Source organism: Ictalurus punctatus, chromosome 16, assembly GCF_001660625.3.
Source record: "Ictalurus punctatus breed USDA103 chromosome 16, Coco_2.0, whole genome shotgun sequence".
Taxonomy (NCBI): domain Eukaryota; kingdom Metazoa; phylum Chordata; class Actinopteri; order Siluriformes; family Ictaluridae; genus Ictalurus; species Ictalurus punctatus.
Genome location: NC_030431.2, coordinates 5,685,846 through 5,703,175, shown reverse-complemented (window position 1 = coordinate 5,703,175; position 17,330 = coordinate 5,685,846). Strand labels below are relative to the sequence as shown.

General features: G+C 38.2%; 2 protein-coding genes and 1 long non-coding RNA gene across 9 annotated transcripts in view; 1 reads left to right on the top strand and 2 right to left on the bottom strand.

Annotated features, from left to right (window-relative positions):
• Positions 1–4,829, bottom strand: part of LOC108276719 (huntingtin-interacting protein 1-related protein) — an 18,493-nt gene extending 13,664 nt beyond the window's left edge. For both annotated transcript variants that reach the window (XR_001814967.3, XM_017488572.3), the window contains exons 1-11: positions 4,708–4,829; positions 4,012–4,101; positions 3,854–3,917; positions 2,298–2,440; positions 1,693–1,749; positions 1,418–1,498; positions 1,195–1,271; positions 1,039–1,100; positions 713–853; positions 408–465; positions 237–312 (exon numbers count right to left, since the gene is read on the bottom strand). Coding sequence is in view for 1 of the 2 variants with exons in the window: in XM_017488572.3 (XP_017344061.1) it covers positions 237–312; positions 408–465; positions 713–853; positions 1,039–1,100; positions 1,195–1,271; positions 1,418–1,498; positions 1,693–1,749; positions 2,298–2,440; positions 3,854–3,917; positions 4,012–4,092 (840 nt within the window). In the remaining variant the exon portion in view is untranslated. The remainder of the gene's footprint in view (positions 1–236; positions 313–407; positions 466–712; positions 854–1,038; positions 1,101–1,194; positions 1,272–1,417; positions 1,499–1,692; positions 1,750–2,297; positions 2,441–3,853; positions 3,918–4,011; positions 4,102–4,707) is intronic.
• On the top strand, positions 4,718–5,114 carry LOC128635207 (uncharacterized). The gene is made up of 2 exons (XR_008398126.1): positions 4,718–4,954; positions 4,986–5,114. It is a non-coding gene; the product is annotated as an uncharacterized LOC128635207 (long non-coding RNA).
• ccdc62 (coiled-coil domain containing 62) lies at positions 5,087–17,330 on the bottom strand. 6 transcript variants are annotated; one of them, XM_017488574.3, is made up of 15 exons: positions 17,230–17,327; positions 16,816–16,943; positions 16,649–16,689; positions 14,296–14,394; positions 13,902–14,094; positions 12,778–12,944; positions 12,437–12,538; positions 12,174–12,345; positions 9,691–9,792; positions 9,254–9,342; positions 8,369–8,469; positions 7,873–8,280; positions 7,598–7,700; positions 5,462–5,719; positions 5,087–5,368 (listed from the first exon to the last, which is right to left on the bottom strand). In XM_017488574.3, the coding sequence occupies exons 2-15, from the start codon at positions 16,901–16,903 to the stop codon at positions 5,309–5,311; spliced, it is 1,983 nt and encodes a 660-aa protein (XP_017344063.1). In that variant the 5' UTR covers positions 16,904–16,943; positions 17,230–17,327; the 3' UTR covers positions 5,087–5,308. The 6 variants fall into 6 exon arrangements, with proteins under 6 accessions (XP_017344063.1, XP_017344065.1, XP_017344062.1 ...); XM_017488576.3 differs by lacking the exon at positions 17,230–17,327 and adding an exon at positions 15,228–15,401 and having other exon boundaries at positions 16,816–16,884; XM_017488573.3 differs by having other exon boundaries at positions 16,816–17,330.

Genomic DNA, 17,330 nt, shown 5'->3' with positions numbered 1-17,330 from the left:
ACAGATAAATAAATTAATATAAATTATATATTATATTTTAAATAAATAAATGATAAATAAATAAATCTGAATAAAATATTTTGGTATAAGCAAAGAATTAATGAACCTGGAGAAGAATAATGTGTTTTTCACAAAGTGAATTCACCACTGTATTTTCAGACCTTTGGACTTTACTCACTCTACTGTACTTTTAGCTCAAGCATAAATTACTGACATAAATCTTTATGGAACCTTACATCAGGAAAATCAGGGATCTGTATGATAGCTTTAAAGAACTCAATGCTCCTGGCTTTCTCGAAGAACTGGGAAAGACTGAGAGGGGAAAAAAGAGAAACAAATGCCATGTTAATTTCAACAAACTTCAAATCATACAAGAACATGAGAATGAGAGTGAAAATAGGGCTTGCCTGTTGAACTGATCACGGAATCGTTCACGATAGTCCAACAGAGCATCCATGGGTATTCCTTTAACACCCAAAACACATATTCATTACAGATAAATGTCACTAAACCTGCTGCTAAAAGCAGAGAGTAAAGCAGTGCGTTGCATAAGACCCCCACCCCCACCCCAACACACACACACACACACACACACCCTCCCTCCCTCCCTGCCCCAAACGCCCCCCTTTCCCTCCAACATTTTGTAGTGGCATATTCTAATTGCTGTAAAAGTAAACGGGTTGACCACTTATGGAAAAGAAAGTCTACTCACGGCTGTGTAGCTTAAACAGGAGCTTGACGAGGAAGTGATAGAGAGGGCTGCAGTCTTGGAGAAGCGGGACCAGAGGCGCTAGGCGGCACTGACCCACTGCAGTCGTCGCACTCGTATTGTTGGATTCGAGTTGTCTGAAAACTGCACAGAAAGATAAAAACAGTTCATAATAAGTTTGTTTAAATTATGCACATTATATAGATGCTGGCTATTAGCCATATTAATGTAAATATTCTACTGGCAACTGTGTTGCTGTTACCCTTGAAAAATTCCTAGCTAATGACAGCACACTGACAGCATAGAGAGATCACATTAGATTAGTTTACCTGTTTCTTGTAATACAAGCGCAGCATCCATATATTCTAGCACCTCACCAGTGGTTTCAAACCTGACATCCACAAAAGACATTCACTTTCCTTCAAAGCTCTTTTGTTGGGAAATTTCTTATTTAATGTACATCAGACCTGGATAAAAATACTCACACTTCATTTATATCAACTGCAATAGCCCTCTCAAGGACCTCGTCAGGAGCTGCAAGATCTGGCAGAATCGCTTTGTGCTGTTAAGGAAACAGTCACAATTTCACAACAATATCAAAATGTACTAAGGGCAAGCGGTAATGTTTCCATTTAGGACAATTATGTGTGCATTCATTTTTATTTTTAAAACAGAAGGGTATGCTTGTTCTATAGTAGATTAACTCACCTTACAATGGAATTCAATTTTGATGCACAGGAACTTCGCATACAGAGCGACAATATGCCCATATCGATCATGGAGGCTTCCCTAGACAATGCAGGACAAAATCTCAGCTTTGAGTTGAAGCTGCCTATGATGTACTTAAATATCAAATACCAGTGAATAAAATCAAGGTAAATATTCTTGAACAATACAAAACACTAACCATATTTACATCTAGCAAAATTGAAATCACTGTAAAGAGTTGTTCAGTTAGTTGGTATTAATTTTTATTCACCTACCCACAAAGTTCCCATTTGTTTTATACTTGGGACATGCCCTTGGCTATCTCGCAGGGTCTGGAAGTTGGGCCAAAAGAAATGTGGTTATGACAAGGCCATGACTTCACATCCAGTCAAAACAAATTGCACAGTTCAAACGGTTTGTAACGTAAAAGTATTCAATGGCCGATTCTGAAATGTCACTATTACAGATGTAGTGCACTACATTTGATGTAAAAGCCAGTAGTAACACCGGGGAAAGATTTAGCTGTTTTATACGCCTGTAGTAGGTGTGCATTAGTATGAAAATCTCAGTACATCATAGAACGCCATACAACACTACAGCAGCTGTACAGGTACTAAATCACTTTAAATGGATCACACTTAATCTTCCATAGTGCTCTTTAAAACAAAACAAAAACAATTAAAAAAAAAACAAGCTTTGTTTTACAAACCTTGAAGCATATTTCCATACATGTCATACGTCTTCTATAATATTGTAGTATAATGTAAACTACGAAGGCTTTCTTAGCTCAGTACAGAGTCATACCTGAATATTGTCTCACACCCATCTCTGCTATGTTCAATATGTGGTGTCATGTGTTGGATAAGTTAGAAGGACTCACATTAGGATGGCCATCACGTAGGAGTTTATGCACCATATGGCAGAACTTCCAGCTGAAGATGGCATTGCTGGCAAGAGGCAAACTCACAGCGTGGGACCAGAAAGTAACCGCTCCACTTTCCCAATGTGTTCCTAATAGGATATCTGTGATAGTGTTAAGGAATGGCCACACCGACATTAAAACAGCAGAACTGTTTACTCTAGGTTTTAACCTCATCTCATAAACGCTATCTGAGATTGAGTGAAACTCACGTCCTCCAACATAAAGCTTCTCACCATCCAGCCGCATTATTAGGTTACCTAACAGTGACCACCATCCCTGATACCCTAAACACAAACCACTAACCATCCCCATGGGATCTTACTGTAGCTCAGGTCCTTTCGCACTGTTTTGAACACCATCCCATATACCCTAACCCACCTGCATTTCCAGGTTCTACCATTCAGCCACTTTAAAACACTTGTTTCCAAGCCAACCTTTATACACGAAGTCCTAAACCAACTGCAGTAATCAGATCTGTTAACACTAGTCTGATAGTGACTCAACTATCCTCCATTGGTGGTAACATGGGTCAAAACAGTGCCATCCCAGTCTAAACACCCTACCTGTTTAGCCTGTACTGTTATAAATTAGTTACAGTGCGTTGTGTAAGTATTCAGCCTGAGAACACCACTCACACAGTGAAGCATGGGGTGGTGGCATCATGCTTTTCATTAGCAGAGCCTGGGAATCTGGTCAGGGTTGAGGGCAAGATTGATGTAGACAAATTCAGGGGAATCCTAGAAGAAAATCTATTATAGTCTGCAAGGCATTTGAGACTAGGACAGAGATACATTTTGCAATAGAAGAACGACCCAAAGCATTCTGCCAAAGCTACTCTAAAGGGGTTCAAATAGATCAAGAACCTCAAAGGCTCAGACAAAGTCCAGACTTCAATCCGTCTGTGAATCTATGGCTAAACATCTGAATTGCTTTTCACCAACAGGTTAAGCAAAACACTATATTTATTATTAAATAAGTCTTCTGTTCTGGAAGTGCTACCACTGCTGTATACATCCTTATATCTTCCCAAGTTTTAACAATGGGTTTATTTTTTTACTACTAAAGGAACCTTTATTGAGTCAATACAAAAAAAAAAAATCTATTTCCAAACATTACTTTTCCAATAAAAAATTAAGTGGTACAGAAAAATGTTGTTGTGTGTGTATGCAACAGCTCACTTTTCAAACAAAAATGTAATGAAGGCTGCTGGGATTTGCATGCAACAAAAAAAAGTGCACAGATGAACTGTGGAAGATTCTGAGGCAATTTCTTTACAATACTGTACAGTGTACCTGAGATTAATGACGCCTTTAAAAATGTTTTTTTTTAAAGCAAAGGGTTGACACAAATATTGACTTTATAACTCTTATGTTTCATTTCATTATTTTTGAAGGCATCTTTGCTTTACAGCATGTCTTTGCATTTGCCTAAGGTTTTTGCACAGTACTGTACATAATTACTTCCCCGACTTTCACAACAAGAGAATAGAAAACACTTAAGGCTCTGAAAGATACTGCGTCCATATCTCTCTTTTATTGGCGCCTCAGTGGAGGTTATGCACTTTGAAATGCTCTGCAGCTGTGAAGGAGAAAGAAAAAAAAAAGCATTAAACTGATTTTAAAGTTGAATAATATACAGTAGCCAATATACTACAGTATGACTGCATATTCACCTGAAGTTTGACAAATTGTTCTTTTTCCGCTGCCAGAGCCTTTTCAGATTTGTCCTTTTTTTCACTTTTATCTTTTGACATTTTTCAGTCCTGTTAGAATTACAACAAAATTGATTGGTCAGAAACTAAAGCCAACACTAATCTTGATTCTGGCTCTATCCTAAATGGCGCACTGTTGGATATGTAGTGTACTACATAGGGAGTAGAAACCACTGTTTCTTAACATGTAGTGCACCTATGTAGGAAGCAGGAAGCCTTTTTGGTATTCAGACACCAGGTTTTCAACCACCTTTAGCATGTATAAGATTTAAATTTTTGCAAGAATGACTCCGGTTCCTCAGGTCTATTTTAACATACTACTTTTCCAAGTTATTTAATTGTTCTTTAAAAGAATGCTCAAATCTGTCTCCTTCATTATACAGTCGCAACTTTACCCCCCCCCCACCCCACACACACACACACACCCCAAAATGACTTATTATTTAAGCAAAATAAATCAAATGCTTTGAATTTTTACCATAAACCCATGCATTTTTCAGCCATTAGTTTTTTGTAATATAAAAATCATGAAGTTATAACAATTGTGTATATATGAAATTCTCATCAGCTCCAAAGAAAAAGTAGTTCAAGTCTTGTCTAAATAAAAAACATTACTATTTCAAGCTTAATGTATGTACAGAATTATAAAAAAAATACCTTCGTTGTTGTTCCCAAATCCCTGAGAGGGTCCTGATGTTTTAAAATACGTGAAGAACTTGAGTTAAATGAGGAAAGATGACATCCACATCATACAGGCACAAAGTCTACAAGTGAAAAGCATTGAACTGTTCCTCCAGTTAAAAAAAACAACCTCAAAACCCACACCGACCCGTAAACAGGTCTGATGACAACGAAACAGGAATGACGAAACAAGGAGCACCATTCAAGTCATCTTGTAGGACAGGTTTAACAGTTTATAAATGGGTACTTCACAGGTTTGACACTTTATAAATGGGTAGTAGGGCCACAGGACAAAGCAACATGTTATAGTTACTTTTTTAAAATAAGTATAATAGTTCCCTATGGTTTTTGTAAAAAAAAAAAAAAAAAAATGAATATAAAAATCATAAAATCATCCTGAATAATAAGAATTCTGTAGTCAAAATATTTGTAACCATCAGCCTTTGGTTGCTTAAAACTATTTATTTGTATTCAAATGGACTGGCAGTATGGAGGAACGGCCATGTCCACAGGAAGAAACCATTAAAGATGTCCATGATGGTCTGTTTTCAAAGTCCAAAGTCGTCTATTCAAAGAGCTATTGACCATATTCCACGGTTTCCTGTGAATTGCCGATGCTGTGTATTTGGGAGCCATCCTGATGGGAAATGAAAAACACATGCTTTATTGTCTATGTTATACATTGATCCATTGAAATGCAAAGAAAGGACACGAGAACACAAAGATGTACCCTTGTTTCGTCTTGGTTGTTATTGGGGGACTGGAACTGGTCGTGACTCTCGGTATTGTTATGGCCATCGTTGAGGATACAGTTTGAAGAGTTACTGTGTGAAGTGGAACTCAGGACTGGACTTGCGCTGTGATTTGGAGTGCTCTGGGGACAGCTTAGAGGTTTTCCAGAAGAGAGTTCCAGACTGGCCACCATTTGCTGCGACTCCGCCAGTAAGCGCTGCAAGCGACACGTGGATGAGGTGAACGCCTCCTGCTGCTGTAAAAAAAATGTGCTGGAGGTCATTCGACTCAACTATTTGTTTGGTTGTAGGAAGTCAAGTTAACTTGGCTTTAAATGTCATTTTCAAGAGGTTTCCCATAATGTGGATAAATGTGCCATACTGAATACCATAATGTCCATTAACACAACAATAACTGAACTGATCTTTCTCTCTCTCATATACACATACATTTCATATATACAGTATCTCACAAAAGTGAGTACACCGCACACATTTTTGTAAATATTTGATAATATCTTTTCTTGTGACAACACTGAAGAAATGACACTTTACTACAATGTAAAGTAGTGAGTGTACAGCTTGTGTAACAGTGTAAATTTGCTGTCCCCTCAAAATAACTCAACACACAGCCATTAATGTCTAAACCGCTGGCAACAAAAGTGAGTACACCCCTAAGTGAAAATGTCCAAATTGTGCCCAAAGTGTCAATATTTTGTGTGGCCACCATTATTTTCCAGCACTACCTTAACCCTCTTGGGCATGGAGTTCACCAGAGCTTCACAGGTTGCCACTAGAGTCCTCTTTCATTCCTCCATGACGACATCATGGAGATGGAGGATGTTAGAGACCTTGTGCTCCTTCACCTTCTCTTTGAGGATGCCCCACAGATGCTCAATAGGGTTTAGGTCTGGAGACATGCTTGGCCAGTCCATCACCTTCACCCTCAGCTTCTTTAGCAAGGCAGTGGTTGTCTTAGAGGTGTGTTTGGGGTCGTTATCATGCGGGAATACTGGCCTGCAGCCCAGTCTCTGCTTCAGTATGTCACAGTACATGTTGGCATTCATGGTTCAATGAACTGTAGCTCCCCAGTGCCGGCAGCATTCATGTAGCACCAGACCATGACACTCCCACCACCATGCTTGTCTGTAGGCAAGACACACTTGTCTTTGTACTCCTCACCTGGTTGCCACCACACACGCTTAACACCATCTGAACCAAATAAGTTTATCTTGGTCTCATCAGACCACAGGACAAGGTTCCAGTAATCCATGTCCTTAGTCTGCTTGTCTTCAGCAAACTGTTTGCGGGCTTTCTTGTGCATCATCTTTAGAAGAGGCTTCCTTCTGGGACGACAGCCCTGCAGACCAATTTGATGCAGTGTGCGGCGTATGGTCTGAGCACTGACAGGCTGACCCCCCATCCCTTCAACCTCTGCAGCAATGCTGGCAGCACTCATACGTCTATTTCCCAAAGACAACCTCTGGAGATGACGCTGAGCACGTGCACTCAACTTCTTTGGTCGACCATGGCGAGGCCTGTTCTGAGTGGAACCTGTCCTGTTAAACCGCTGTATGGTCTTGGCCACCGTGCTGCAGCTCAGTGTCAGGGTCTTGGCAATCTTCTTATAGCCTAGGCCATCTTTATGTAAAGCAACAATTCTTTTTTTCAGATCCTCAGAGTTTTCTTTGCCATGAGGTGCCATGTTGGAACTTCCAGTGACCAGTATGAGGGAGTGTGAGAGCGATGACACCAAATTTAACACACCTGCTCCCCATTCACACCTGAGACCTTGTAACACTAACAAGTCACATGACACCGGGGAGGGAAAATGGCTAATTGGGCCCAATTTGGACATTTCCACTTAGTGCAACACTTTTGTTGCTATTGGTTTAGACATTAATGGCTGTTTGTGGAGTTATTTTGAGGGGACAGCAAATTTACACTGTTATACAAGCTGTACACTCACTAAGTGTCATTTCTTCAGTTGTCACATTAAAAGATATAATCAAATATTTACAAAAATATGAGGGGCGTACTCACTTTTGTGAGATACTGTATATGGATTTGCCTTTGCCAATCCACCTACTGACATGTTTTTGGGAGGTGGTGTTAACTGTGATGGGGTGTACAACCTGTTTGCTGAGTGCTGTGTCCTCTACAAGTCCAGGGTTCGTCGTTGTCCTCTGTGGTAATGGTGTAGAACAGTCCACATACACACAAGTCACATCCCCTGGACTGGGTAAAAGGGTTAAACTTCTTAGCATTATCATTAATAATGTGCACTGTTTGAGGAACCACAGCAAGAGCGTAAACTCTGGAATATAAACTATACTTTCAAAATGTACTTTGCAACATGTTTCTCACTAATAATATTTATTTCAATTATTTTGTCTGACTGCTCTCCTACCAAGAGGACTGTGGGTCGTTTGGATTAATATCCACAAGCAGCACTTGATCCTCTGTATCTGTGCTGTAGTCAATGACGGCTATGAAGTCCAACTCGGTTCCAGCGCTACAGCAAGCTTGGACATTACTACAATCGCAACAGTGGAGTAACGTGGGAGCTAGCTCAGCTGAAGGCCCATCACTGCCACTGACTGGGGTGTTGCAGATCTGCACTTGTTTCTCTACAGCACAGCAGATGTTCTGAACAGGTGTATATTCTTCTGATATAGTAGCGGCGATTGTGAGATTCTCCCTTTGTTTGGATACAACTAAGCTGTTGCTATAGGACTCTCCTACCGACGCTCCCATCTCTGTCTCCTGATGGTTACAGTGTTCTAAAGCACAACTTGCCCCTGCTACACTCTCGTCACTAAAACCACAAACATGTTTCAATTAAAACTGCACAAATAAGCTGTTTTTTTAATGTAACTTATTGATTTATTGTGACTTTCACTTACCTTACAAGTGACCTTTGACTTTCATACTGCATTAGAGCCTCTCTACTGGACTCTAGGTTGAGCTTCAAGAGCTGTAGGTCGTTCTGCTGGTGCTCACACACCTATGACACGTACACACACACAGTGATCAATTTCCTCTTGCTCTCTGATATTATGACTCCATCACATCTATTTCTGTCTCCAGATGATTTGTGTGAATACACCTTAGAGAAAACTTCACAATATCAACTACTATACATTTTTTTTTGTTAAACAGCAGCACATTTTTTAATCTGTTTATTATGAGTCAGACTATGTGAAGCATCCACCATAAATGTTCCTGGGAACGAGCGGCGATATTAAGTTTTTCAAACCTTTTTCCAAATAGATTTTTTTTCCATGTTAAGTTTTCTTGTACATTTTAAAGGTCATTAACCATTGACCATTTAAAAAGATATTCATAAGGAGGTTGCATTAGTATGGAATGATAATGCAAAGTCTAAAGACGATGTGTACTGTGTTTTCATTTGGCAAAATAAATAAATAAATAAATAAAAATGATCTGAATTTCAAAACTTTATTAAGTCTAGAAACAATTGCCTTTAGACATATGACAAGATCAAGCCCATGGCTAACTCAGCCTCCTGAGGAGAAATGGAAGAATTACTGGAGGAATGTTGAAAAACCAGATGACTGCTAAAAAGCGAGAAAAGGGGAAGGGCAATGACATTTTAAGAGACTGATAACTGATAGTAAATCATTAAAGGATTTTCACAAGGGAGGGGGGAGCGAGTGGAAAGCAGATAGCATGAACCCATGCCAAGTACAATCTACTAGCTGCCGTTCATCATTAGCAATATTCGTTGAAATCTACTGAAATCTTGAGTACAGTATGACAGGAAATACCTGTCGCAGGCAGAGAAGCTCAGACTCTGTGCGCTCTTGTTTTGATCGTGCGAGCGCAAGTAGCTCATCCTTCCAGCTTTCACCCTCATCTAAGCAACAGACAGTGTGACAAAGCATGAACGTTTTTCTCAACCCAAATAGCCTAAAAGGAAACTCTTCAGCAACATCAGGGTTAACAGACTCGGACATTAGAGTAGAAAGAATACAATTTAAATAAATGAAACTTGCAATGCCATGGTTACGGAAAATGACAAGAATCCGAGCACATGGAAAAGTGACGCAGACACGGACATATAATAGATCATTTAATAACTACACAGTGTGATGTGAATGTAATGAGTATATAGCACAATGCATGCTATGTTATTTGATGTAATGGTTAAACTGTTCATCACATTTTAAATAAAGACGTGAGTTTCCTTTCTATATCGTTCTACCTGTGAGTGCCAGTTGTTTCCTTAGCAGCTGATTCTCTTGTCTAAGCCGAATGAGCTCCTCTTTCTGACTGTTGTTCTCTAGAGTCTTCTCTTGAAGCTCATCTGAAGGAAAATGTATTATTTTTTTTCCCCAAATGTAAATCATATCATATTATGTATTGCTCAACACAAAGCCATATTACAAGGTTCCAGGACGTAATAACAGATTACAGTCATATCAGTTGGGTAAGATGAAATGTAGCAAATTACCTTCTGAAAATATTTTTTTTTTTGGACAGACTGCACAACATGATACAAATTTTAATACATGAATAAATTTCATTTTGCTGATGGTATGGTATGTTTTAAATTAAATGGTATTTATTAAAGAAATCAACTGGTAAAGGTTAAGCAATCAAAAGTAAGATCCAATCATGTGTGACCAATATATGAGACATAAGAATGAAATCAGGATATAAATCAGAGAAACTAAAATCTAAGCGGGTCAAGCTGGTGAGATCATTGAGCGCCCATTCTTCAGTTACAAAAGTATCCTTTCCTTATAGGCTTGCTGTTATTTCTCAGTTATTGATGTTATTCTTATTATCTCAATCCTGGATTTAATTTCACAATAAACCTGGATTAACTATAATCTTGCTGCTCCATCACTTTAAACTCAGATTTAAATGTCAGTTAAGGATTAAATTTAAACTTTCTATTGAGGAGGTTTAAATTAGCAAAATTGTCAGCACTTATTTGGTGGATTGGAGAAAATGAAAGAGTTCCTCACAGAAAAATAAGAGACTGTCTCAACCCTGCTGAGCTTTAGGATGGTGCTGAACAGGTACCAATTCAGAAGAACTCTTTCTCCAATCCACCAAATAAGTGCTGCCATTTTCACAATTTTAACCTCCTCAATAGAAAGTATCAATTTAATCCCTAACTGAAATTTAAATTGAGTTTAAAGTGATGGAGGAACAAGATTATAGTTAATCCAGGTTTATCGTAAAATCAAATCCAGGATTAAAGTGATGGTTTAAATGTAAGCCTGCTTATTTTTAAACAAGATTTTAAGTTTTGTGCAACAGAATTATTAGATTAAACCTTGATTTAATCTAGATTTTAGCTTAACCCTTATTGGTGCAACCCACCCTGTATGTTTAAATCGGTCTCTTTTTACTAATCAGACGTTAGTGATCTTTCACGATGTATTGTTGAAATCCATGACGCAAGTCATTAAAAAATAAGCTGGACAAACGTGCAGCACAATTATAGATATGAAGAAAGAAACAGAATTGCGGCGAGACGTCAAAAATGGGATCAAAAGAAAAAAAGAAAAAAAAGGGGGAAAACACCCACCTAATGAGATCATTGTTTTAATATTTTATAAAAGCATGAACACTGATTGTATTCATCAGATGATCTGCAGACATTTCAGCTTTTGTGATTCTTCAATAAAAATCTGAATTTTGACATCTTAAACTCCTTGACTCAGATATTTTTATTTTTGGCTAAGGTGATTTTCCACGACAATGGGTGTATGAATAGCATATCTGATCCTAGCTGGTCTACATGTATACTAGGGCAGTGGTGCATCAGTCAAAGAACTAATTCCAAACAATAACCTCACTTCTGTGAAAAACTGCACAGTTTTTCTCCATAACAGGAGGTGGCAGCAGTTTGTATTCACAGTAAAGAAAGAAAACAGAAAAAGAAGCCCTGCCCTCCACTTTTAACTTTTCCACAGTTTGCAGTGCTACAGGCTGGAGTTGAAATGCACTTAATTGGGATTGTCACCATTAGATGTATATAATACTGTAACGAGGAGGGAGAAGCCAGGTTGTGAGGATGCACACCTGGCACTGATTTGGCTAATCTGTGCGAGAGAGAGAGAGAGAGAGAGAGAGAGAGAGAGAGAGAGAGAGAGAGAGAGAGAGAGAGAGAGAGAGAGAGGAGCAGCTGGAAGGGCCAATGAGAGAGATATATGCATGTATGTGTGCTTTGTGTTATGTTTGTGTGTTTTCTGTTTTGTTTGTGTTTGGCTTATTATAAAACTTTATGTTTATGTCCATCCGGTTTCCGCCTCCTCCTTGCCCGACTTTTAAGTTTGTTACAAATGCATCTAACATTTGAAGGTGCAAAATAAATAAAAATTGCATTAGTTATTGGTTGCATAAAGTAATAATTCACACCCCTGGGGCAATACTTGGTAAAACCACCTTTGACCATAGTTAAAGACAACTGCAAGTCTCCTGGGCCAAGTCTCTATCAGCTTTGCACATCCGATCTTGATCTTTTTGACCATATTTCTTGGAAAAATTGCTCAAGCTCTGTTGGAGTTTTGTTTAAAGACTGGAATGCCACAGATTCTCAATCAAATTTAGGTCTGGTCCTCAACTAGGCCACTTTAAGACTAGCAAAAACAGCATACCTTTTGATGGTCCTCCATAAGTTTGATTTATCAGGGCCCTAAGTGCCAAAACCTCAAGCAATAATAATTTTACCTTTCAGTTGAGCGTTTTGACATTTGGCCTCTCTGAAACGGCGCTTGTACTCTTCCGCTTCCTGTGACATTTTGCTCTCGCGAGACTGGCACTCCTTTAGCGAGAACTCAGATTCCCGTAGCCGATCGGTTAGACCTAATATGTGGTTCGTGGCTTCCGTCAGATCTTTGTCCTGAGTAACCGCATATATAAACGGGAAGAAATTGTAAAACCACTCAGCATTCCATAGTAGAGTAATAGAGCCCAAGAGGAAGGAGAGCTACCTTAAGTTTGAGCATGGAGCTAAGCTCTTCCTCATGAACCTGAAACTGGCCAAGCTGGGATGAGAGAGTCAGGATGCTCGAGTTCAGACTCCGATTTTTCTCCTGTGCAATGTCATCAGCATTTGACATCAAAAACATTTGAACAAAAGACACAAACACTGCAAAATTAGGAAAGTATTCATACAGATATGGTATATATAGTGTGCCTTTTAATAATACCTTTTACATAATATGTCCTATATGTGATCCACCTCTATTGTTAATAAATGTCTGCATGCTATCATGTTTGATGTAACTAAACTATACAGATGCTACTAAATAAGGAGAGATGGACATGAAACCTCCATATCTTGGTGGTGTTGTCTGCTATGCTGTTGTCTCTGGCTGAGCTCCTGTATCCGCTGCTGGATGCTGCTGAGCTCCCTGAGGCTGTCCTGTTCTCGCACCTCTGCCATCTTTAAGCGCTTGATAATGGCTCGTATCACCTCGTTGCGCTTCTGCAGCTCATCTACTTACAGAAACCACACGTATCACAGTTTATATTATAGATTGTTTGAAATAATCAAAATGGACACTGTCTTTTTATTTTATTTTATTTTTATAAATCTCAATATACTAGAGAATATATGAAAATCCCAAATTGGAGAGAAATAAGGTCTTCACTAGCCACCTCAAGCCATCTACAATATTAAATCCTATCCAATCATATTCAGTAAACATTTTATTCTGGTCTTTATTAAGGTGGATCCAAGGAATTGTTTGAAACCCTCAATTACTTTAAATATCTTAGGCAATATCAGTAAATGGATCGTTACCAGTCCCCCTTGCATGAGTATTATTGTATAATATTTATTAACTGTAAGCCTAAATATATAATGCTTATTAGGTAACTGTCACGATGCACTGTAACACCAAAATGTGCATAGTGTAAATTTGCCATTCACACAAGAAGGGCATTTTAGCCAACTTTGGAGCTCTATTTCTGTTTAAAATGATGCTTCAGGCACTGCTATAGAGCTGTTTATGTTTCAGCTGATCATTGTCCCCAGGCCAGAGATTTTAATAAAATTTTGGGGAGAATTTATAAATTCATTTATTTTTCAAGATATAGTGAACCTGTAGTACATTTTGTTTCTGATATTAAATCTCTGTTCATTTATTTAAATGTATTTAGTTTTATACAGACAAAAATGCACATTGATTTGCATTGTTCATGATTCAGAAATAGTCTGAGAAGCAAACTGAATCGAATCAAATCATGACAAGAGTGTATCGTTACACCCCTAGTAGGTAGAGGGTGAGACATTATGGTTCCGTGCTCATAACTGGAACAATGTGAGATAAGACTTGAGTCAGTGAAGCAGCCCAAGCCCTCAAGCCCAATTGCCTTTAATCTTCATCTTTTCAGCTCTATGCTTCCAATGATTTCTACTTCACATAAAGAAAGGTCCAATTAACTGCTTACCGTCAAGGCGTGCACACCTCTGCTTCAGAGTCAGTACTCTCTGGCGGTCCTGCTCCCAGACCTGCAGCTGTCTGTGATGAGCTGCAGCCATGCTGTTGAGCTCCTGATCACGATCCTTCAGCTCTGCTACGAGGAGCTGTAGCTCCATCCGCTGCTTTTGGATGGTGGTCATCTCCAGATCGCTTATTTGAATCTACCAGTAACACATACAGACAACAGATAGCTATTATTATCATAGCTTTTGATGACACAATGATTCAATGATTAAAAATAAAGTTCACAGTAGCACAAGTGTACTTTCTGTTATTATTTAAAATAAAGGAAGACTAATTCATATTAGTTCACCTTTGCTTAGCTGGCAGTCTGCAGGCACCAATAAAAGAAACACTCTTACCCGAGACCCCTGCATAACTGAGAGAGATGACTGCTGACTGGCAGAGTTATTAGAGGTGCTCTTCGCAGTCCATCTTGCCATGCTGCCTTCATCTGTGTGCTTAAGAGTGGAAATTTTTTTTAAAAGTCGGGAACATTTTAACAACCTGAGATTTGACGTTTATTTATACCACAGCACGGTTGAATTCTGGATTCTGACTGGTCCAAAGGTGTTGATCAATTTGCTACAACAGCATGTCTAACAGCTGTAATCCAAGTTTCTTTTATTAATACAATCATTTGAATACATTTTCATTCCTATAGTAACAACTTACACAGGGACTTGTATTGCACACAAGCGCCATAATCTTAGATTAATCATAAACATGTTATTTCACAAAAAAAATAAAATAATAATCAGTGATAGAGGGAAGCTTTCTGTAATTTGTGATCTATTTAACATTTATGGAAGATGTCTCCAGTGTCAGCACTTTCTCGCAGTAAGTTTTCCTCCAAGGGAAAGCCTTCAGTACAGAGGAATTTATGGTGGTTTCTCTACAACACGCCCTACAACATGTTGCACTTTTTCTGTGCATTATATGAGGGAAATTATTCATTTTTACTTTGTAATAGTTTTGTTCTTGTTCTGTTTCATTCTCATGTGAGGATAACGCCTAAGAAGGCCATGTCATGTCACTGAGATCAGTACAGAATGTTTATCTGTTTACAGAGACACAAACATGTTCTTCTGAACAAGGTTCATCTGCACATCTTCTAAGACTCTAAAACAAAGCCTGTTTGAACTGCCTCAAACCACTTCTTATCGGTAAACAGAAGTGTGTCATGTTCTGCGTTTCATATTTTATTATATAGTAGTGGTTCAGCACAAGCGCTTTAGAAAACTCTCATTATTCTATCCTGTATTAACCATCTTTCTGTAATAAACCTTTTTACCTTCAGAGGACGAGTCTGCGAGTGTTGTCTAATTTCCATGACAATTTGGCGTCTTTTCAGCTTTTCTGGACAACAAGCAAACCGGAGGACGCTCGTGAAAAAGTTTCACCCTGAAGCCTGTGTTAACACGCAGGCTGTGTTTGCCCTTTGTTGTGCAGAGCGAAAGACCGATGACTGGTAGGAATCATCAAGAATTTAGAATTAGAATTTATGAAGTCATTGTGTATTGCTGTTTCTATGGAAGGGAGTCAATGATTTAGAATTAGTATTACATGGAGCGATTACTTATAAGACGTTCCAGGAACTTCACCTCTGCGACGGCAGAGATATTGGAGTTTCTTAGATCACAGCTTCAAAACTAAGATATATACCGACAGGTATATATATGGAGACAGATAATCATGGTAAAAATGTTTGCTAATGGAAAGAGTCCGGTTCGAGCAATAAATAAGTAAACAGAGTACTTATTAAGAAGCGCAAGAGGTGCTGTATTTTTGCGGCGGGTTATTATTAAGTGGCATGCCCCACTGACTCATTCCATCATATCAGCGGTACATGAAACATTTGGCAAATTTAACACACAAGTAAATTTTACTGAGAAAACGATGTTTCAGAGTCTTTCAACAACATTAAATGTAACCATATAATATAAAAAATTATGACATGTACACTACCAGTCAAAAATTATGGAGACACTTTAATGAAATGTTTCTTGTGGTCTTAAAAACCTTTCGATCTGAAGGTGGGGGATTAAATATCTGAAATCAGTGCTGTCAACAAAATATAATTGTGCCAACATACTCATTTCTTTCATTTGAAAGCTAGCATTTTATTTACAAGCAAAATTTTTTTTTTTTAAACAGATAACTCGGAGCAAAATATTCCAGAAAGCAGCCGATAAATGTCCAGCGTAGGTGTGAACGCCTTTAATACTGTTTGAAAAGCATCTCAGCGAAATTCCTCAACAAATAAGTTGAGAAAATGCCAAGAATACATTTCTGGAAATTCTAGGTAAAAAGCGTGTTTACTTTGAAGATTCTAAAATACTAAATTATTTTGATTTATTTGGGATTTTTTTATAATTCGCATAGTTCCATTTGTGTTACTCCAGAGTTTTGATGACTTTATTATTATTCTAAAATGTGGAGAAATAATAATAATAAAGAATGACTGTGTCTAAACTGTTGACCGGTAGTGTATAACAATTTTGATAAAAACTGGAATCGTTGGCAAATCGCTGCGGCATAAGAACAATAACACAATAACCCGGCATGTGCTGTTATTGGAAAGTAATCCACGGCACTTCACACAATCAAAAGTTGTTGTTGATTACTCTCCTATAACATCACACCACAAAATGTTTTATTCCTCAAATAAGCCTACTATTTTTCCTTTACTGAACCTTCAGAAGACCCGCGTACCTTTTTCACAGGAGTGCTGTGCCAGGGGTCCAACAGAAAACCTTTAAATAAATAAATAAATAAAATGTAAAAAAAATAAAAATAAAAAAAGGATGAAAACTTTGATTAAGATACAATTACGCCTTATGCAGCAATATATTAGTTTAACTACTTTTCATGTTAATTACCATTTGTAGACATCAAACTGTCCCCAAATCCTTTTGACTTAAACTTTCCCTCCATCTTCATCACAGCTAGAACTGTGGCCTTGCACATGATCCGCTCCTGTCACTCATCTCATGGACAGGTCTCCTGTCTGTAGCAGTGTGTAATTTACACGTTCACTGGACAACAAATGTCCTTTCATGGTGGACAAATATTAATCATCAAGCTGCAGTTTAGCCTTTTAGCCTCAACAGGCGTAAAAGTATCAACGTAACTGTTATGAGCGTTAATAATATTCTGTTAAGAAAAACAAAACTTAATAATAAAGCAATTCCGACCTGTAGCAGCTACCAACTAATGTTAACAAATTATATTTAAACCGTTACAGTTTAAACAATCGGTATGAAGCGAACTATAAAAGATACACAGACATTTACCGGAGCAGGAATAACCTTTACATTAGATAAAAACATATCGCACTGTTTAACCCAACGGCATTTGTAAAGAGTTTTGAAAATGCGTTGTTTTGATTAGAACC

Bases quoted from the DNA above. Each gene is read 5' to 3' on its own strand.
- ccdc62 (XM_017488573.3), bottom strand. From the start codon at position 16,903: ATGTGCAAGGCCACAGTTCTAGCTGTGATGAAGATGGAGGGAAAGTTT. The intron at 12,539-12,777 runs GTTTCATGTCCA...GACATTGCACAG, and splicing joins AACACCACCAAGATATGGAG to GAGAAAAATCGGAGTCTGAA. The intron at 5,369-5,461 runs GTACATCTTTGT...ATTTCCCATCAG, and splicing joins ACAACCAAGACGAAACAAGG to GATGGCTCCCAAATACACAG.